This window comes from Solanum verrucosum, unplaced genomic scaffold (genome assembly GCF_900185275.1).
Source record: "Solanum verrucosum unplaced genomic scaffold, falcon-dt-bn FXZP01000079.1, whole genome shotgun sequence".
NCBI classification, from domain to species: domain Eukaryota; kingdom Viridiplantae; phylum Streptophyta; class Magnoliopsida; order Solanales; family Solanaceae; genus Solanum; species Solanum verrucosum.
This window is the reverse complement of record NW_026020368.1, coordinates 4,496,343-4,519,524: the sequence shown is the minus strand read 5'-3', so window position 1 is coordinate 4,519,524 and position 23,182 is coordinate 4,496,343. Positions and strand designations below refer to the sequence as shown.

The 23,182-nt window shown below is 29.8% G+C and overlaps 3 protein-coding genes across 3 annotated transcripts in view; 1 reads left to right on the top strand and 2 right to left on the bottom strand.

Moving 5' to 3' along the window:
* The window catches only part of LOC125838141 (signal recognition particle 14 kDa protein), a 325,612-nt gene that overhangs the window by 192,757 nt on the left and 109,673 nt on the right, over positions 1 to 23,182 (bottom strand). The window lies entirely within an intron of this gene.
* On the bottom strand, positions 315 to 1,532 carry LOC125838142 (uncharacterized). The gene has a single exon (XM_049517199.1). It carries the CDS (start codon positions 746 to 748, stop codon positions 542 to 544), a length of 207 nt encoding a protein of 68 aa, XP_049373156.1. The 5' UTR covers positions 749 to 1,532; the 3' UTR covers positions 315 to 541.
* LOC125838126 (putrescine N-methyltransferase 3-like) lies at positions 18,445 to 23,010 on the top strand. Its single transcript, XM_049517184.1, has 9 exons — positions 18,445 to 18,708; positions 19,352 to 19,428; positions 19,597 to 19,719; positions 19,822 to 19,926; positions 20,049 to 20,121; positions 20,204 to 20,275; positions 21,089 to 21,284; positions 22,544 to 22,664; positions 22,768 to 23,010. Exons 1-9 carry the CDS (start codon positions 18,531 to 18,533, stop codon positions 22,822 to 22,824), a joined length of 1,002 nt encoding a protein of 333 aa, XP_049373141.1. The 5' UTR covers positions 18,445 to 18,530; the 3' UTR covers positions 22,825 to 23,010.

Here is a 23,182-nt window from a genome sequence, read left to right as displayed (position 1 = left end):
AACATTACTTGTTTTTCGTTTCTGAATTCTATCATTGTGCCCGATGAACCAAACTAAACTTATGTCTATAAAACGAGAAAGTCGTTCAACTACTTTAAAGATCAAATTTAGCTCACTGTGCTAACACAGACAATTTTAAACATTTTCTTCAAATGTTCATTTGCTGGGATAATGATAATATGGGCACTCTGAGACGGGAGTTGATAATTTTCGTTACAAAATATACACATTGGCGCAGTAAATGATTTAATGCAGATCAATGAATACTTAATGAAGAGTCTGTAAAACCTAAAATAAACAATATGACTGTATAGTCTGTAGACAATGAAATTCAAAAAGGAAGAAAATTTATCTCAACATGAAAGCTTAAAAAAAGATGCAATATCTTGATATCTTTACAGCAAAGTATATATATTCGCAAAGCATGAGAAACAGGACAAGTTATTCAACAAGCATAAGATGATTGAAGTCCTGTTCTACTGCTTCAAAATCATCCGATACTTCTTTCCAAATTTCAGTGTGACCTTCATATTGCACACAATTATTGCTTGGGTGCCAAACTTGCTTCAGCCTCACTGCTGCGTTTTGCATCTTCAAACTTATCAATGGCTACTTGAAGTTCATCTGAGCCTCCAACGGCTCTCATAGTGTAGTAGTACACACCAAAAACAAATCCTGTCAAACCTCCTGCCATAACCAGATTCTTAGTCTTGGGAGCAAGGGCACTGTATCCTGGAAGTCCAGCCATCTTTCTCAGAAGGAACTAACCTAAGACTTTTGTATTCTGCTTTTTTCTCCTGCAATAAGACGCAGAATGCAGCTGAATTGGGAATGTTTGAAACTACAAGACATCTGGTGAAAAAATCAATAGATGTGCATGTCTCTGACAAATGTGAGTATGTGATTACGGCTTACTTCATTCTCCTTTTTGGTTTTTGATGCAAGTTCAAGGTTTAATTGCATAAAAGAATGAAGACCTCAAAAGTCACAGAGTATTATAGTCAAGTAAGCAAATTACATATAGATGAAAATATCAGGACATAAGCTTCCCAGTTCCTTCCTACCACAACACCTTGTGGAGCACAGGTACAAAAATGAGGCTGTATCTAATATAGACACCAGCTGAACAGTATAAATCAGACATTACATTTCTATTTATTTTCATAATTTAATATGCCTATACTGAAAACAAGTACTGCAAGATGCATTCAGACATCATATTATAATAAGAAATGCAAAAACATCTACTCCATCAGGTTGTATTATAACATTCAAACACAAGATGCATTTAAATTTCCAATCTAGCTTCGAATTACATTTAATTGAAGGTAAGTTATTTCAATGTTGAAAAGACTTATATCTTAAACGCAACAAGGTTCAGTGTACATTTAAACACTATTATCATAGAAGGAAAATATGAGATTTTTCATCTCAACATTTAAAAAAGTTTACTTCCAATTTTTTTTTGTGGCGTCATAAATGTCCATTTAGTGTGTACATTCAAATAGGGGATGAATGTAAACAATATCCACCATCCATTCCCACCGTATTTAGTGTGTGCATTCAACTAATTTTGTTGTGGCGTCATATTTGCCCCCTCACAACTTAAATTTAAAAAAAAACAAAGTACCCCAACAACAATATCCACCATCCTATTCCCATAAGGGCAGAATGCAAGGAAAAAATAGAAGGGCAGAATTCTTCCGAGACAAGTCAAGTTGAGGGAAATTGTGGGATGGAGCCAAGCAAGAAAATGCCAACCGAGTAGCCAAGTTTATGCTATCTGCACATGATGCAATTTTAGGACAAGGTTTAACTTGTGTTGTGGCCATTCCTTTATCATGGAATATCTCCATCAATGATTTAACTAGGCAACATTTGTGTAAGCATATCTATCTTCTTAGCAATCATTCAACAATTAGCTACAATTGCTACTTGCAAATTTATTTTCCTCAAAATTCAGATATGTTTAAAAATTCATTACATAGTCAGATCATACCAAATGAGAGTTAACAACTGTAGAGAGTGTACCAACATATTTAACCCCAAAGGAGACACTCAGACTACGTCTCAGAAAACCACTGATACGGAGAGAAATGCATAGTAAGGGACATAACCCAGACCCATACATATTTCTGTAACCCAACATCACTGGAACACATTGATCAATTTGCTGATGACTGAAGCAATGTGACACAACGGCATAGAGATATACCGTAATATTGGAGTACAACGCTCTTAATGACACGAGTGACAAGTTATCAAGATGTTGTATGTTTCCGTCCAGCCAAAGAGGTAATGGATTCAAAGAGGACGTAGTTATCTCTAAGGATCTAAGACTCTTAATGAATCCTAAGATGCTTGTTAATTATCCATCTTACCAGGTGGGCTTCAAAAAGATACTATCATTTAATACTAAATGCTCTACACGAATACGAGATCAAGATAGATTTGACCATTGTTACAAAGTCAAGCAAGCAAAACGAAAAATCTATGATCGAACAATTTGGCAACATCATATCTTGTCTAAAGAGACCAAACTTGAAATCAAGCTGGAGGTAAGTCCACATGGACATAGTAATTTACTACCTCTGCTCGACAATACTTGTAGCATTCATAACTACTAATGCTTATACCAACATATGCAAAGATGTTCCAAACTTTCAATAATACATGACAATTTCCATCAAATAATTCTACAATTCAAGCGAAAGAAACGATCTTTCATCCATCAAATACCCAAAAGAAATCAAAACCCCAAAGAACTACAGACACAAACAAAAAAGGGCAAGTACTTCCTTTAATTGACATTGTTTCCACTAAAATACACAAGCAATTCCAACCTCTAGTTAGATATATTACAACCAAACACTACTTTTAAGCAGGCAAGTGCAGTACATCAGTATTGCACTGATCCAAAAACTATTGAAGGTACATGCGAAAAAATGATCAAAAGAGCATCCATCCACAATCAAATCATCGCATCAATAATAAGTTAATTCAATGTCAAGTAAGCAAAAGCCAATCACAGAAGCATATATACTCATTTCTTCCATAAGAGTGACTCAAATTCGAAGTTTCTCTTCGTTAAAGGAGCAAACGTTTTCACTGAAAGAAGTAGAATTAAACAAAATCAAGAAAAAAAAGGGAGGAGAAATTGGAAATGAACCTGGAAATCTTGGCGAAGTAGGAACCTGAAGATGATCAAAAACCCTAATAATGTCAAAATCTATTTAGCAGGAGACAGATAAACCTCTTACATTGTGGGCCGGGTCAGATGGGTTTTATCAATCCAATCCACGTCTTATTTACAAGTTTTTGCATGGGTTTTAAATTTTGGCCCATAATATTTATTTGATGCAAATTGTGGATTAAATCCTTCGGAAAAATTACGTGGATAAGCAAAAATATACTAGTTAATTAGTTAATATAGCAATAGTTTGAATTAATTACAGCTCGCAGCTTAATTTTAGATGTAATTATGTCATTTATACATATACAAATACAAATTATACATATATATACAATTATATGACAGATATATAAATACAATTAGTCTCTCTCCGCTCTCTACCCTCTCTCCTCCCTCGCTCGCCAGATATACAAATACATATGTATACCAGTTACATATATACAATTATTTGACAGATATACATTTACAATTCGACTGATATACATATACAATTCGCCTCTCTCCACTCTCTGCCCTCTCTCCTCCCTCTCCCAATCTCGCTCGCCTCTCTCCTCGCTCTAACATGTAGCTACGAATCGTAATTAGCAAACTATTGTTATGGAGCATAATTAAGTTATTTTTGAGTGGTTATTTGTGAAAATTCTCCAATCCTTAACTATGATCTAATTTCACGGAAACAACTTTTAATAGATTTTTTTTGGGGGTGGGGGGTGGGGATAAGTTTTATACTTCCTCTGTCCCTAATTACTTGTCCCTTTTGACAAATTAAGAAAAAACAATTTTTTTTACCTATTATAACCTCAATTAATTACTTTGAAAAAGGTAGAACTTCTTGAAGATTTTAAGTAGGGATGGCAATTGGGGGAGGGCAGGGCAGGGGGGGACAGGGCACACCCTTAATAGGGCGGGGCAGGGGAAGCTTTAAACGGGGCGGGGTAGGGCAAGGCAGGGCAAGGTCTAAAATAGAGGATGAGATAGCTAGAGGAGAAGAATCGGTGAAGAAAGCTAAAAAACCTCAACGATTTGGGGACTTTCGGGCTCCTAATACCGTGATTCTGCAGCCTAAAGTACTAGTTGGAATTCATTATATAGTCACAGTCACTTGAAATTAATAGAATAATATTTTTGGAATTTTGTTGTTTTGTAAGGTATTGATTAATTAATAGTAGCAATTTAAGGTGTGATTTATTATTTTTCTACATTCCAATTGTGATAGAATAATAAGTGTGCTACATGCAAAAAAAAAATCAAGTTTACTCCAATTCCTACCAGCACTTACCAATATTTAAGATACAACTAAAAAATCACGTAACTTGATGGGTTTGGGGTCTTGCACTGTTATTGTAATGGGGGAGGGCAGGGCAGGGATTAGTGGGGTAGGTTAATTTTTTTAAAAATGCTAAACGGGGTAGGGTAGGGCATGCCAAAATGTTAATAGGTCAAGGCTTACCCCACCCCGCCCCGCCCTAACCTATCCTATTGCCACCCCTAATTTTAAGTTTTTAATCCACTTCATAATTAATATGGGTAAAATGGTAAACTCACTATGTCAATCATTGTTTTCTTAATAGGTGTGTCAATTCAAAAGTGGATAAGTAATTAGAGACAAATGAAGTGATAGTATTTAATTCGCAGGACAAGACTTTTAGAGTACTTTTGTCATTATGACATAACTTGTACAATTTTGAGACATAACTTGTAGCATTGAACTTATGTCTTATGTCACTAAACTTACGTCTTGGACATAACTTAGATCACCAAACTTGTGTCTTGGTTTGTTTTGCCATAACTTTTGTGCCTTGGGATATAATTTGTGTCACTGAACTTATACTCAGGGGCATAACTTATCATTTAACTTATGTCTGGGACATAATGTACTACGGGGTCGTTTGGTAGGCCGTATTAAAATAAATAGTCCATGTATTAGGTGTGGTATTATTTAGTACTATGTTTGGTAGGAATTTGCGCCTATGTAGTTATACCTCCTACATGGTATTGTAGGATGTATTACTAATACCTTCCATTTGGAGGTATTATTAGTAATATACATAGGATATAATACCATGGGATAAGTCTATGTAAAGACAAAAATATCCCTCAAATCATTTTAATTATTTTGTTTATTTTATGTTTTATAATTGTACTAGTAAATTTATTTAAGGGAAAAGGGCCTGATATATCCCTCAACTTTGTCATTTGGAGCTAATATGCCCCTCGTTACGAAAGTGACTCATATATACCCTTACCATTATACAAACGGCTCACATATAGCCCTACCGTTACAAAATGAGCTCACATATACCCTTCATTTAACGGAAGTGAAAAAATTAGTTTTAAATTTATATTTTTGACTTTTGATTTCTTTAAAAAAATATTTTGGGGTATATATGATTTTTCTAGAAAATTTCAAGGTATATTTTAATTTTTTTCGGACATAAATTATTTTTTGACTTTTTGATTTTCATTATTTGAGTTTCTTTCTCTTATTTTATTTTTTTTCTTTCATTCCTTAGTGTAAAGAAAAAAAATTAAAACTATTTTTTTTGTGGCTATTATATAATTTAAAACTATTTTTTCGGATATATTGTAATTTAATTTTTGTATTTGAAGAAAAAAATTGGGTCATCTATAATAAATTTTACAAGAATATTAGCAAAACTTAAATAAATTTGACCATCAAAATAATAAATCTAAATTAGTCATTGAAACAAAAAAAAGTTAAAAATAATAATATATGTTTGAGGAGGATATGGGATTATATATTTTTAAAATAATTAAAAAAATTAAACTAAAATTAATTTTTTCACTTCCGTTAGAGGAAAAGGGTATATGTGAGCCATTTGTATAATAGTAGGGGTATATATGAGCCACTTTTATAACGAGGGTATATCAGCTCTAAATGACAAAGTTGAGGGGTATATCAGACCCTTTTCCCTTTATTTAAATAAATTAGCTTCCAAATTATTTAGAGAGAGTTGTTTGTTACTAAATAAATCCAATACAAATTAATACAATATATATTTTGAACAATTTATAAAATTGCATACATATTAAAACTACAACTTGCAATTTTTATGTATAAATGTAGATGATTTATTCAATTTTACAATTGTTTACCGCCTTTTCAATTTTTAAAGTGATATATAGTTTATCTTTTTTAAATTGAAAATTGACATTTTGTAAGTGAACAATTTACTAAGATGATAATTATTTATCCTCAAATAATTTAAGTGGAAAAAAAGGCAAACATGACAACAAAATTGTTCTTCTCATAACTAGTTAGAAGGCCATAAAAAATAATATTGTCTGGCAATTATTTACCTTAACTCAATTACATAATAATTTAATGGTATAATTGGAAAGAAGTTTTTTATAAAGTTTTAATCCAAACACAAGATGAGGTGGAAAATAATGAACCAAACACTTGATAAAAATAAACCCTGCATTACTAATCCCTGCACTATTAATCTCAGCATTACTAATCTCAGCATTATTAATCCCTCCATTATTAGTCTTTGTACCAAACGACCCCTGCAATTCATTGACTAGTATAATACATTGTGGATATAATAGTCTTGCATGATTTAATTGATGTTGCTAAATCCTCGAATTGTTGACCTGTGCTTAGAGAGATTAAGGTTAAATTTAGAATTTCTCCACTATTTACTAAAGTTTAATTGAAGAATTTAACTTATATATGAATTGTGAGATAATTATAATCATAAAACTTTACTTATAACTTTTTTATAATATAAATATCTAGCGTATGAGATTGTTATATTCTTAATTGGAGGTTTTAGGTTTGATTATTGGGTATGAAGTATGTTGGAGGCGTCGCTCCCAAATGAGACATGAAGTGCGCGGCTCGAATTCAATCGAAGCTCTAATACCAACTTTGAACGGAAACCAAAAAAATAATCTAGTGCATAGAATTTAAATTCTAATTATATGTTATTTATAACATGTTTGATCTACTTCTTTTGAAAAGTAATTTTTGAAAAAGAAAAGAAATATTTTTAAAGAATAACATTTTATGTTTGGCTAATTAATTTGAAGCATATAACTTGTGCTTGATTTATTGGTTCCAAATTAAAAGTACTTCTGGGATTTGATACAAAAATTTAAGAAAGTAATTTTTTAAATTAAATTTATAATTTATATTAAAAATATATAAAATATTTCAAAATATTATTTGATCTTATGATTTTAAACACGTGATTCCACCTACCAATTATTGGTACCAACGTAATTGTCGTTTCCTATAATCATTTGTTATTTAGTGAAATTGTGATATATTATAGAATAAAACTAGTTTTGTCTCAATACTATGATCCAAGTAAATTGTTTGTAATCAAACCCAAGTAAATTATTACTCCGTTCACTTTTAGTTGTCAGAGTTTTTTTCTAGAGTTAAATAATAAGAATTTTGACAAATATTTTACGATATATTTTTCATCATATTGATATGCAAAAAAATGCAATTTATAGTACTTTTTGTATAATTTTTGAATATATTTTTTTTAAAAAAATATTAAATTAATGTAATCTAATTTAACTTTGAAAATTAAACAAATTAACTTTCAAAAAGTGTAACATGACAATTAAAAATGAACGGAGTAAATAATACTTTTAAGCTATCAATATTTTATTTTTGTTTTAAAAGGCTACCAATAATATTATCATCAATTATATATATAGAGCAATACATTATTTTCAATGTTTAATTAATGTGGTTTCCTTTTGTTTTTATTCAGTCCTATAAAATATATAATCTTGATTCTGACCTCCAATTTCGTAGTTTAAAAATACTCCTCCATTTTTCAATTTATGTGGATAGTATAATCGACACAAATTTGAAAGACATAGTATATAAACATGACTCTTAACTTAACGTCAACTAATAACTATGACATTTAGTTTTGGGTGTGCACATGTAGACACTTAAATTTGTATAAAATTGAACAAATAGACACATCCGTCCTACATGGCATCCTACGTGGCAATTTTGTGTCCAACACGGTGTCCTATGTGTATTATGTTATGTGAACAAGTGTGTCTAGTTGTTCAATTTTATACAAATTTAAGTGTCTACTTGTGCAAACTCAAAGTTGGAGAGCATAGTTATCCGCTGAAGCCAAGTTAAAGATCATGTTTATGTATTATGTCAATTTAAAAAAGATGATTAATGAAACTTTTAAATGATATCAAACATGTCATAATAATTATTTATTATTTTCTTAGAAAGATTTATGACCTCAAATATGATATAAATTTGTATGATTATAAAAAAAAATCGTTAAAAATAAAATGAAAATATAAAGTTAATTTTATTTTTAATTTTGAAGCATGTCAGTTTTAAAAGAAAGACAAACAAAAAACATGAGTCCGGAATCAAAAGGGCAACAAATTTTTTCGAAAATTTCAAAAGGGCAACTCAATTAATTATGAAACCAAAAGGGCAACAATTTGTAACAACGTTTAAATCAGGTTTTCAAAAACGAGGCTCAAATTCCGATGAGCCTTACAAGGCTCATCAGTTTTTAGCCTTGTAAGGCTCAGCCGCCACGAGCCTTACAAGGCGCAAAGCTGTCAGCGCCTTGCAGGCGATTTTTTTTAAAAATAAAATAAAATAATTTGCGTTTTATTTTCTTGTTTGTCAATTACTTATTTTCAATAAGAAGAGAGTATCCAATATGCACAGATATAGTCAATATATTAGTTATTCTTGTTTGTCAATTAGTTATTCTTTTTTCCGTTTTATTTTCGTGGGCAAAAAAAGTAAACATGAACCATGCATGTTTTTAGAGAGAATTACCATACAAATAATTAATATTTATAATTACTGCTCCTGTTATTTGTCCTTCCAATTTATTTTAATTCGTTGTCTTTTTCAATTTTATATTTTGTCCTTCCAGTTTATGTTCAATATCTTAGAATAGTGTCTTTGACATTTTCAAGAAAGAACCATCACTACTTCAAATCTTTACTAAAACGTCTTTAAAATATAATAAAGCAATTCTAAGACTTCAATTTTTGGCGCCTGAAGCTACAACATTAGTTTCCCCCTAGATAACATTTTCTAGGAAAGCATTTTTCATGGAAAACATTTTCCTTCATACCAAACACACCCTAGAGGTTTATATTAAGTTAACGAAAGTAACATAAGCCTTGCATAGATATTTTCAATACTTATTTATGATAAATTGATGTGCATTTTCACTTTGATTTATTGACTTTTAATATTAACGATTTGATTTAAATATAAACATCATATACAAGTAAATATTTATCGTATTCGTATCTAATTGGGTTTGAGGTGATAAATTTTTGTTTTATATTTATTCCAAGAGATAGTATTTTTATGGCATAATACATATATTGGCCCCTAAACTTGGCTTCAAATTTTAACTTTGACCTTTAACTTTGTAAGTGCACAAATAGGCACTTTAACTATCCAAAACTTAAACAAAAAAACACTCGGATCCTACCTGGCAAAATGCGTGAAATACACTCAAATTAGGCGCGTCAGATGTAAAAATCCAGGGGGTCAACAGTAAAAAAAAGCATTGAAAGGACAATTAAACCCTTTTTATATTTTTTTCAACAATTTTCCCCTCTTTTTTGCATTATTTGTTGTTTACTGCAAAATGCAAGTGACATTTAATAAAAAATTTTGTTATTACGAAAAAAAATTATAATGAAGTTTTTTTTTGGCAAGAAGGAAAAAGGAACACGTGTAGTACTAATTTTTTTTTTTGAGATTCAATCAATTTTTTTTGTCTTTGAAATATTTCTAGCTATTAATTACTGTAATTTATAGTACTTTCTAAGAAATTTTCAAATAATATATATTATTTCATTTGTCCGAATTTATGCGTCACCGGTAAAATTTGAAGAGTCAATCAAATCTTTTATATATTTTTATATCTTTTAAATATTTAAGTAATTAATTATCGTAATTTATAATATTTTATACAATTATTTAGTATGGTAAAAGAAATTTAAAAGAAACATGCATCCTTCAATAGTAAAATATGGGTCCCCTTTTTTTTTTACAGATTGACCTCCTGCATGTATAGTCTTTTTTTGTCCAGAAGGAAAAAGGAACACGTGTCGACCCCAAGGTCCTCTCTATTCCCACTTATTATATTATATACTAGTGATGAAGAGCCCGTGCTAATAATTAATTTAAAAGTTAATTTTTAACTGACGTTAAATAAATAGTTTTAAATTTTAAATTTGAATAAATTATATATATTTATATGGTAGTAAACGTTCATGTTAACTCTAAAATGAATACATCACTATTAATAAAGCTTGAAGTTTAAAGAAAAATCCTTAAATGACCAAAATAACCCTTAAACTCAATTTTAATCACAGAAAGCATACATGTCCACGGTGTGGTGGCTGATTCATCAACTAGTTTTTTGTATGTTTTTTCAAAAATATTTTAGTTGCTAATTTGTTATAATTTATAAAAATCATTAACGTCATTTTTGAATAACTTATAGTATTGTTAACTTTCAATAATATATATTGTTCCATCTATTCAAATTCATGTGTCACCAATAGAATTTCAAGAGTCAACAAAAAAATTTCTAAAAAAAATATATTTTAATTATGATTTATAGTACTTTTAAATATAACGTATAGTGTGTTTGTAGGCTCTTATTAGATTGAAAAATATTTTAAATTAGTAATTATTGTAATTAATAGTGCATGTTACGTAATTTTCAAATTTGTAATAATTTTTTTTAAATATTAAGTCTAATAATTTATAGTATCTTAAATGTAATCTTTGAATACACATAAATTAAAAAAAGAAATAAGACAAATAAATTATAAATTGAATAATTGACATTTTCAAATATTAATTTACCACAAAATGAAAGTGAAGGAAGAAGTTGTGAGACAGAAATAAAGAGAAGGGAATGGAATTAGTGAGGTGGGGTCCATATCCATTAAAAGAGATTGAAATAAATGCATGGCAAATTGAAAAGGTGTCAAATAGACAGGAAAACGGGCCCACATGCATTGAATAGTTGGCAGCCATTGAGTGGGTCACTAATACACGTGAGAGCGTTTGCATTTCACGCTTTTGGTTCCGAAAATCGTGTATTTATTTATTCAAAGGTAGGATAGTTAAAGTGCCTATTTGTGCATTATGAAAGTTGGAGGTCAAAGTTAAAATTTGAAGCCAAGTTTAGGAGCCAATATATGTATTATGCCTATTTTTATTGAGATACATTAAATTATGTGAAAATAGTGTCAGAGGATAACTCAATTAGATAACAATGTCCAACTTTTTCTCTCTTATTTATCCAGATTGAATGTAATATATTGACTATATCTGTGCATATTGGATACTCTTTTCATATTGAAAATAAGTAATTGACAAACAAGAAAATAAAACGCAATTTTATTATTTATTTTTTTTAAAATCGCCTTGCAGGCGCTGACAGCTTTGTGCCTTGTAAGGCTCATAGCGGCTGAGCTTTACAAGGCTAAAAGTTGTTGAGCCTTGTAAGGTTCATCGAAATTTGAGCCTCGTTTTTGAAAACCTGATTTAGACGCCGTTACAAATTGTTGCCCTTTTGGTTTTATAATTAATTGAGTTGCCCTTTTGGAATTTTTGAAAAAAATTGTTGCCCTTTTGATTCCGGACGTCACATGTCATGTGTCATGTTATTTTGCGGAACTATGGGTGTGACGTCGATATTGATACAAATTTTTATATATATATATATATATATTGCAATATACTTATATAATAGTATCTCAAATATTAACAAATTAAGTTAATTTTTTTTAGGAAAATTATATAAAATAGCAAACTCTTAATTTAAAGCTATAATCACAGTTTCATTTAATTAATTTTAATCCGTAGCAAACACTTTGCCACTCGCCTCTCTCCTCAGAAATCTCGCTCGCCACTCTCCCTCGCCTCTCTCACTTTATACAAACACAAATGTATAAACTGCGTTTGTGTTTGTATGAAACAAGAGAAAACTGTATATACAAATACAAATACATATATTTTCATCCTATACACTTATAATTATACAAATATAGATCTCCCCTACCAGTTCTCTCTTGCCTTTCTCTCTTTCTCACTTTATACAAACACAAATTATACAAATTACAATGTATAATTTGTGTTTGTATAAAGCTACAACTTACAACTGTATGCAAAAATACAGTTACATATACATATATATACAAATTTATATTTGAATACATATAATACACATATACATATACGACTGAAAATCATAACCAAAAAAAAAAAAACTTATACAACAACCAATTTAGTTTTTTATTTGTATACAGATTCCAAATATATACTTATACAATTGATTTTTATGTATAAGTATACCGAATATATAGATTAATAGTCATAACAAACATAAAAATTGTTTTGGAGCGTAATTATGCAAACTATAGTTATAACATCTAAATATGATTGTTATGTTTGCTAAACCTAAAATTTACTCTCTTTTTTCATTTTCCACTTAATGTTCGATATTCATATTGAAGTCCGATTAAATTCAAATTCATATCGAGTTCATATTATGGTAAAATATTCCCTAACAAAAATGACTTTGTATGGGGAGTAGTTTATTTATTTTTTAAAATCCATCAAATAAATATGAGAGAGAAAACGTGTTATACAGTGAGAACCAATGATGCAGCAACGGAATAAATAATTGAAAGACACCATACTGCTAGTTAATTAATTTCCTTCCTCTTTTTGTAATTTTTTATTTTCTTTTTTAGTATTATTGTTTATCGAGATAATGATAAATTTTAATTTATATAATATTAAAGACACGAGTTTCTATTTAACTTGTCAAGTTCATTTATTAGTAATTAAATATATTTGTTAAAGAACTTATAAATGAAAATGGTAAAGAAAGTAAATAATATTTGAGAGCTAAAAAATGGTAAAATATGAAAAACTTGGATCACAGGAATATTCACGTATTGCTTTTGTATATGTTTTGTATCTTTGATCAATTTCAGAATTTCTCTCGTGAGCATGTCATCTACGTAACGTATAATGGTATAATTAATTAGTGCATGAAAAGATATAATGTAATATTGATATTTATATATATTTTACCATCATTAAAGAATGTGATACAGTGAATGATATTATTTTTTTCTTAATCAAATGTCTTGAGTTAGAGATTTGGGTATCAAATTTTTTCTGATAGAGAGCGTTTTCCTCCTAATGAAGTTCTACGTGGAGCAAATCCAAAATAATTATATTCTTATATTCCAATATGAGTACCAGTCATCGAATAAAAAATCAAAAAAATACTTATATATGAGTATCTTTTGTCTGAGATACAGTACTGACGCTGATTGTTCACTTACTTCACATTTTCTTTCATAAAATATTTCTTACAAAAGATGTACTTACTCCATCATATTTTATGTGAGTTAATAATTTTTTAATTGAAACAAGCTTCGACTACTTGAAATTTTGCAAGTGAAACTTAACAATTTGAAAAGTACTAGAAGAATTCCATTTAACTTGCTGATTAATTATATAGTTATATATATTTCTGCTCTTTACCTAAAGTGTTTTGGTACATTTCCAAATTCCAATTAATTATGGAGATAATATTTTTTATTTACGTATCAAACATTTTAAAAACACATTTTCCTTAGTGCCGAGCACAAATGACTAAAATCGAGGAATTAGTGATAGATAAAATTTCATAGCTAAATAACAAAAATTTCATGTTAATATCATTTAGCTATGTATTAGCGGTGATTTGTAAGAAAATTCAATAAGCTAGAAGCATTTCAGCAATAAATAAAAATTTATAGTTAAACAACAAAAATCTCATCAGATTAACGACTGATTATAAAAAAAATAAAATCAATTAGCTAAGAGTGTTTTAGCGACAGATAAATTTTTATAGCTAACCAACAAAAGCTTTATGTTAATCCCATTTAACTACAAATTAGAGACGGATTATAAAAAAAAAAATTAATTAACTAAAAGCATTTTAACAATGAATTAATTAGATATTATCAATACATTTCATAACTAATTTCATGTTTTCTTCTGGTAAGATACAAAAAAAAAGAAAAAACTACTCAGTAAGATGAGATAATAAAATGTGGGAAATTCACCCATTTATTTTAGCTAATAATTAAATTAAAATGTCCTCCCTGCACACTTGATCAATTCAATTCAACATACTGGTTGATAGAGCAGAATTTCACATGGGGCTCTTCAGATCAAAATTAAATAAAAAAGGATTTTTTTTTTCTTATCTTATTTCAATTTTCGAGAGAAATAATTTGTACAATACTGTAATATATAATATGGGGAAAAAGGACGAATATACCCCCAAACTATCATAAATGGTATTTAAATACCATTCGTTATACTTTTAGGACACTGGTGACCTTACTGTCCAAATTTTGGGTTGTATATATCCTTTGATCTAACGGAGAGACACGTGTCATAATCTTAATCGCGTATCCAAAATTTATTTATTTATTATCCATAATTAAAAGGCCTAACCCGAAAACCCGCCCAAATAATTATAACCCAAACCCACCCCCACCCCCAAAAAAAACCAATCCCAAATAAACTCCAACTTTATTTTCTTCATTGTTCCACCAACCATCGGCAACCAATTAACACCCCACCGAACCCACGCCGGAACTCCACCACACCGTCGCGACTCATCTTCTCCGACGAAGTTCCACAACAAAACCACCTCTAGTTGCTACTAAATTCAACTCCCTCGCTCCGGGCGAAATCAGCGATGCAGTGACCCTTCGGCCACCATGAAACTTGACCATCATGAACCCGTCTCTCCTTCATCACTGCGCCAGTAGAACCAGCGAAAAGAACCAGAAAGCTTCGAATGGATTTACAATCGCAAAATTAATAACTTGTTTTGCCTTATTGAAATTTCAATTTATAAACATCTGGTTGTTGTCAGTTTTGGTAGTTGGTGATGATTTCTCAATCAAAACCTCTCACTAATACCTCACGAGTTCAAAATAAATCAAAAAATCTCTTTGTCCTTTCTCCCATCTTTCCCCCTATCTTCTCAAAATCAAACATATTGTTATTGACTCACGTTTGTGCTATCTTTATCAGGTTTATTGATCACACAAGAGAGGAGCATGTATACTTGGGGGGTTTTGGGTTATAATATGTATGAAAGCGAAGACATATAAAACCTCTGAATACCGAACACGTGAGGATAAAACATATGTCAGAAATGACAAAATGTTTAAGCAGGAAAACTAAGGTTGAGATGAATGCAGGAATCTACATGTAAGCCCGTTGAGACGAAGCCAAAAAAAAGATTTGCTGGATAAATTTGATGAGTTTATGAACGGCCAATAGGATTAAATCTAACATTAACATGAAATACATTTACAGAGCTTCAGATGGAAAAAGGCAAAAACCATCAGAAAATATAAGAGTTTGAAAGCGTAAACAATAGGGAAAAGAGAAATGGAGAAACCATTGTAAGCAGAAGGTTTGAAGCATTGAAAGGGTGTGGTTCGATGGTGAAGACAGTGTAATAGACAAATACATGCAATTATTCAGTAGAAGTTTGCAGTACATGCATACAGTATAATATGGCTTAATATAGTGTACATGCGAGAATTTAAGAATCACAAAAAGAGCAAAACAGAAGACAAATTAGGAATCGGAGAAACAACAAATGATGGAGGAAACATGTAAATTTTACTTAAACCATGAAGAAGTACCTGCGCAGATCGTCTGAGACAAACAGAAATCTTCAGCAAAGCTTCAGAGAGAGATTTAAAGGCTCTAGAGAAACAGAAAACAGTAAAGAACAGATGGAGTACTTGCGCAGGTCATCCGACACAAACAGAAATGTTGAGGAAACCTTTAGAGAGAAATTTAAAGGCTGCAGACAAATCGAAAACAGTAAAGAACAGATGGATTCGCCATTGAAGAGTTCAGAAGTAGAAAGAAGAGTTCAGAGGGAGAGAAATTAGGGTCGCTTAAACCATGAAGAAGTACCTGCGCAGGTCGTAGGAGAGAAATAGAAATCTTCAGCAAAGCTTCAGAGACAGATTTAAAGGCTGTAGACAAAGAGAAAACAATAAAGAAGAGATGGAGTCGCCATTGAAATTTCGCTTAAACGACGAAGAAGAACCTGCACAGTTCGTCGGAGATAAACAGAAACCTTCAGCAAAGCTTCAGAGAGATGTAGACAAACACAAAAGAGTACAGAACAGGTGGATTCGCCATTGAAGAGTTGAGAAGTAGAAAGAACACTCGAGAGGGAGAGAAATTAGGGTTAGAAATTTGAGAAACTTCTAGAGAAAGTGAAAGGAAAATGAGAGAGGGCTTTATTGATGTACAATTAGTACTACGTTTAGTACAATCAAAAGATGCATTGTTGGTCCTGTAAATGTACAACTTCAAAATGTACAATTAGTACTGCCTTTAGTACAATGAGCAGATGCAGTGTTGGTCCTTTTAAATGTACAATTAGTACTGCCTTTGGTACAATGAGCAGATGCAGTGTTGGTCCTTTTTAAGTGCCACTTCTAAATAAGGGTAATGTGGGTCTTTTTATTTTTTGGTCTTTGCCGGAGAGGATGAAATTGCAGTGGTGTTTTCGGTGTCGATCTATTTCGTGGGGGTGTTTGGATGGTGGAACAATGAAGAAAGGGAAATGGGTTTATTTGGGTGTGGTCTGTTTGGTTTTTTTTTATTTGTTATACTTATCCGGGTGGGTTTTTGGGTGGGCTTTTTAACTAGGGATAAAAAGTAAATAAATTTTGGATAGGCCGTTAAGATTGTGACACGTGTCTCTCCATTAGTTCAAAGGGTATGTACAACCCAAAATTTGAACGGTAGGGTCATCAATGTCCTAAAAGTATAACAAAGGGTATCTAGATACCATTTATGATAGTTCAGAGATATATTTGTTCTTTTTCCCTGTAATATAGTATCAAATAATTAACTTGGAAAACAAACAGGTGCCTATAATAATAAATTAATATTATTAGCTACTTGGAGTATCTACGTGCGATCTCACGTTGATTTGTAGGTCCATTATTTACTAATCCAAAAGGGTAAAATAACGATATTATTATATTATATATAATAATAAACCTCACGAACTGTCCATAATAAGTTTTTATTTAATTAATATATTATCAACAATCATTGCACTTATAAGGCGTCGAGTCATATGTTAATTGACATATCTTCACCAAAAAATCTCTTACCGTATCAAAATAAATGTTAATTTAGCTCATTAAAAAAAATATAATTTACTAAGTTATGCTTATTTATTAAATGATTTTTAGAATTGAGCATTATTAAAAAGAAATAAGTATTTAATATAAATGTATAGTTGGAAAATCATACTAATTTTAGTCTTTAATTCTTGGACAACTTTTTTCTTGCTAAAGTGAAACTTATTTTAAAATGAATTGAGTATATAACTATACACTTTTTTTCTTTTTTTTACATTTTAAATTTTTCTAGTGAAAATATTGGTTCCTCCACAAATTGCATCGCTAACAAAAATATACACTCACTTTGTTAGTGATGCAATTTGACACACTTTAAATGGCATTATCCAAAGTATCAGTAGTGGACACAAGATTCTCATGAAGGGGTGTCAATGGTTGTAGTAAGAAAATAATAATAAAAAATTATGAAGCCATAGGGCTTGAAAACACAACCTTTAGGAACTTTTACAACCCCTTAACCACTAGACTAAACCCTTCCACTTGTGTCAAGAGGTGTCAATACTTATATATATATTTTAAACCAAAATTTGATCTATATACAATGTAATTTTCCGGCAAAGGGGTGTCGCTTGACACCCCTCGGTCAAGGGTGGTCCGCCCCTGCAAAGTACAATGGTCAAACTTTCTAATTTTTCTGTGAGGATTCTGACATAGAATCTTCACAAAAAAAAAATTGAAATTAAATTTACATATTTAAAAACTATATTAAAAAAAATATTACAAATTATAATAATTAACAATTCAAAATATTTTAAAAAAACTTATAATAAAAAATATTATTTTAACCTTTCAAATAGTAACAATGTCATGTAGAATGAAACAAAAAAGTCAGCGGGTAATTCCAAAATGGCAAGGGCACAACAATATTGACGTTGTGATCGAGTGGCTCCACCAATAAATAGTAAGTTCATAATAAAGCTAAAAACCTTCACTATAAATATGCATGCAATGTTAAGGTAATAAACAGGCAAAAAGTGAAGAAGCCTTTTGAGTATTACAAAAAATAATTTCATCAAATATAATAGTTTTTTCTCTTATTTTAATTTGAATAATGGAGGTCATGATGAACAATCACAACAATGGCACCACCACCAACACCAAAATTATTCACAAAAATGGTAGCATTTGCAATGGCAACTCCCATACCCATAATAATGAAAATAAGCTTGTAGAGTTCACTAACTCTATCAAACCGGGTTGGTTTTCTGAATTCAGTGCACTCTGGCCAGGTTAGTCGTCTTAAAATTATATAACATTTTGAGTTTATGAATTCTAAATTTTCATTTTTAATAAATTATTTATACATTAAATCTACTTTTGTCAAACTTATATGGACTGTTAGCTCCATTCCTACACATTGACTATCTTATTTTTATTACATTATATATTATATGTAAATTTTGTATATGTTATAGCAAGTAACCTGTTTTATTTTTGTGTTATTAATTAATTGTACGGTTTTATTACTTGTAATGTCATTTAGGGTTTAAGTTATATATATGTTTAATTTTTTTATAATATCAATGTAATTTTAACCTAATATTATAGTTGATTATTTACTCCATTTTCTAAGTTATTTAATTTGACCGTGTTTATATATTATAGATAGTTAGGTCAGTTCATTTTAAAAAATACTTATCTATTATATTCTATCCGTGCACATAGTGTATACGTACTGATCTGCCATTTAAGTGATATATAGCATTAAAATTCTTGTACTATCAGCATAATATATAGTACTCTCACCTTATTGATATAATAATATTTGCTCAAATATTACTCTTCTTTGTTATTTTATCGATTTCAATTTATTTGTTTTAATTTGATAACTTTAGTCGTCTTTAACCATTAGTGTAATCAAATTATATGCAGGTGAAGCATTTTCACTTAAAATTGAAAAATTACTATTCCAAGGAAAGTCTGATTATCAAGATGTCATGCTCTTTGAGGTAAATATATTTACATCAAATAAATATATGTATATCATGTGTATAATGAATAATGATTATACATAACTATTACTTAACCATGATTAGTTAATGCATGCATGTATAGAACATTCTATCAAATCACTCGACTATAATAAGTTGTATCGATTTGATATAAACATCGTGCAGTCAACAACGTATGGGAAGGTGTTAACACTGGATGGGGCAATTCAACACACAGAGAATGGTGGATTTCCCTACACTGAGATGATTGTTCATCTCCCACTTGGTTCCATTCCATCTCCCAAAAAGGTTAATTATATAGTTCGCAACGATAAAATTGTCTTTTTGTGACTTATTATAATAGGTCATGGATTACAATTATAAAAGCAGTCGCCAATACTTGTATTTTAGGTGTTAATCATCGGTGGAGGGATTGGTTTCACGTTGTTTGAGGTTTCTCGTTACCCAACTATCGAAAAAATAGACATAGTTGAGATCGATGACGTGGTCGTAGATGTAAGTTTCATTTAAATTAATTATACATGATCGATATATCATAGTGTAAATTTTTATAATCATTTTACAAAAAAATATTATAACTTTCTTGATTTATATATTTTTTTTCTCTTTTTCGATAGGTATCTAGAAAGTTTTTCCCATACCTAGCAGCAGGATTTGATGATCCTAGAGTCACTCTTATTATTGGCGATGGTAATTAATTAATTAAAAATCTTCATTTATTTTAATTTCTTCATCTATGTTAATTAATTTGATTTTATCTTCATCTTGTTAGGAGCTGCATTCGTGAAAGCTGCTCAACCTGGATACTATGATGCCATTATTGTTGACTCTTCTGATCCTATTGGTAATTTATTTACAGAAAAATAAATTATAAGGTTAATTAATAAAGTTATCGTTTAGTAATAATTGATTTACATTGTTTAGTTTTCGTATCAGTATTGCTATCATGACTCTCTGATCATCATTCTCCGATTTTTAGTATGTATTTGTTATTTAATTTGCTTCAGTCATCGTATTATTTATTGTTGTTAATGTTCTCTTCTTCATTCACTACTAGAAACAAAAGTATTTCCCACCGCAAATCAATGAAAATTTTATGCTATAAAATATGATTTTTTCACTTATTATTCACCATATCAACTCAATGAGAAAATGCATGATAGGAAATAGATTCTCACTCAAGTAATGGAAAGCTTCCTAATTTTTTCGTCGTATAAAAACATTATTATTTTTCTTTTCTCAACAATTCAATCAAAAGATCTGTGGAAAATAGTCACTGAACATTTTTTTAACGGGGAACTTCAATTGAAAAATAGTGGTTTTTAGTACACACGTATATAGTGATTGTTTTCGACATGATTTCTTCACTATTGCATTTGTTTTACATGTTTGATTTTTGATATGTTTTACTTGAACGGAGGCGGTCTATCGGAAACAACCTCCCTAATCTTCATAAAATATAATAAGATAACATACACACCTCCCTCCTCACACATCACTTTCAGAATTACATTGAATATATATTGTTGTTGTCTATGATTGAATAGCAAATAATTATTCTATTTTTTATGTTATCATATCAAATTTACCATAAATTATTTTAGCTCGACTTAAAAATTCATATATACTGTCAGTATATAAAACTTACGATTTACAGGTCCAGCAAAAGATTTGTTTGAAAGTCCATTTTTTGAGGCAGTGGCAAAAGCTCTAAGGCCAGGAGGAGTAGTGTGTACACAAGCAGAAAGTATTTGGCTTCACATGCATCTAATTAAGAAAATTATTGCAAATTGTCGACAAGTCTTTAAGGGTTCTGTTAATTATGCATGGACTACAGTTCCTACTTACCCTACGTACGTGTCTTTCTCTCTTTCGTTCGATTTCTGTGTTTGACTGAATACAAAATTAAATGATTATCTTTTTACGTATATAAAAATAGCTTTTGACGGTAATAAATATTCACATTAATAAAGAATGTTAAAGTCTTATCATCAACATTAGTTAATCGTCATTAGATCTATTGTTGCTATAGGCTTAATTTAGCGACATTCATAAAAGAGTGATAAAATGTAATTGTCAGGCTTTTAAAAAACATATTTAATAATAATTAAGTTATTGCCGTTAATTAATTGTTGCTAAAGATCATTTTTGATATGATATTTCCTGAATCTTATTTATGATATTAAACTAAATATATGTATGTCTTTTATTATTATTATAAAATGTTAAATATGTTACGTAAGAGATTAGAAATTAAAAACATGATATTCTTATATAAATAAACTAAGAATAAAAGTAAATCAAACAAATGAAAATAGAGGGACATATAATATGATTGGAAAAACAACAAAAGTCAGAAATATTGTAGTCATTGGAATTGGAAAATTCTTCATTATTTTTTTTACTAGATATAAAATCTATTGAAGTATATAATTAATTATTAGTAGTATTTATTGTCCTATATATATAGAAAAGGGTAAAACAACTTCGATCGGACCCACAATTATTAATCTTCTAAATCATTATTATACGGGAAAATTATATTGTATGAAGTAACAAACTATTAATTCAAATTAAATGTTATAGCCATAGTTTATTTTAATTGTAATTCGCAGCAAACATCCCCCTTTTTTTGCCATCGGATTCGGTATACAATTAGTCATTTTGTACATTTTGGTATAAAATGCGTTTGTGTTTGTATAAAACGAGAGAAAAGTGTATATACAAATACAAATACATATATTTTCGTCCTATACACTTATAATTATACAAATACATATCTTATTATACAAATTATAATGTATACATGAATTTATCCAAAACTGAACAATTTGTATAAAATTGGATGTTTGTAGAGAATTATACAAATCAAAAGCTCCATAGCAAACATAAAATTTGCTATGGAGCGCAATTATGCAAACTATAGTTATATATATAACATACAAATATGATTTTTATGTTTGCTATATGTGAAAGTTGCTCTTATTATAACGCTATGAAGTGGTTAAATATTTTACCAGTAAGTATTGTTCTGTCACTATTTAAAACCGCTAAATATTTACTGTTTTGATAAATTTTCGTATAATATATAGTTTATCGATTTGATTTTCAGCGGTGTAATTGGTTATATGCTTTGCTCTACGGAGGGACCAGAAGTTAATTTCAAGAATCCTGTGAACTCTATTGACAAACATGTCAAATCCAAGGGACCTTTGAAGTTCTACAACTCTGATGTAATTACACATCTCACCCCTTAATGTTTTATTCTTTTTACTTTTGTGTCTTTTATTTTGTTAATTTGTCAATTGACCCCTTGTTTTTTTTTGCTATTTTCAGATTCATAAATCAGCTTTTATATTGCCGTCTTTTGCGAGGGATTTGATTGAATCTTGATTTTATGGCATATTTATTGTACCAAGATTTGTTGTGTATGGTGAAATAATAAAGAAGTTTATGTCTATGCAATTTACTTAAAATAAAATGTATAATGTAATAATAAAGTATAGGGAATAGTTATCTACCAAAAAGTGTAACATTGTACGTACGAAAACTATTGTTATTCATTGATGTTTATTTTGAGTTCGTGGTTATAAAAAATCATATTAAGTAGTAATTAATATCTTGCATTAGAGTATTGCACATTTCATGATTTTGGTTTCCTTTTTCTTTCTTCTTTATTAATTACTATAATAGTAATAATAAAAGAACCACATGACATAATTACTCTATGCATTTCAAATTATTTATTGAG

Excerpts from the sequence above, each read along its gene's own strand:
- LOC125838142 (XM_049517199.1), bottom strand. The coding sequence starts at position 748 with ATGGCTGGACTTCCAGGATACAGTGCCCTTGCTCCCAAGACTAAGAAT.
- LOC125838126 (XM_049517184.1), top strand. The coding sequence starts at position 18,531 with ATGGAGGTCATGATGAACAATCACAACAATGGCACCACCACCAACACC. Across the intron at positions 19,720-19,821 it reads CCATTCCATCTCCCAAAAAG|GTGTTAATCATCGGTGGAGG; the intron begins GTTAATTATATA and ends CTTGTATTTTAG. Across the intron at positions 19,927-20,048 it reads TCGATGACGTGGTCGTAGAT|GTATCTAGAAAGTTTTTCCC; the intron begins GTAAGTTTCATT and ends CTTTTTCGATAG.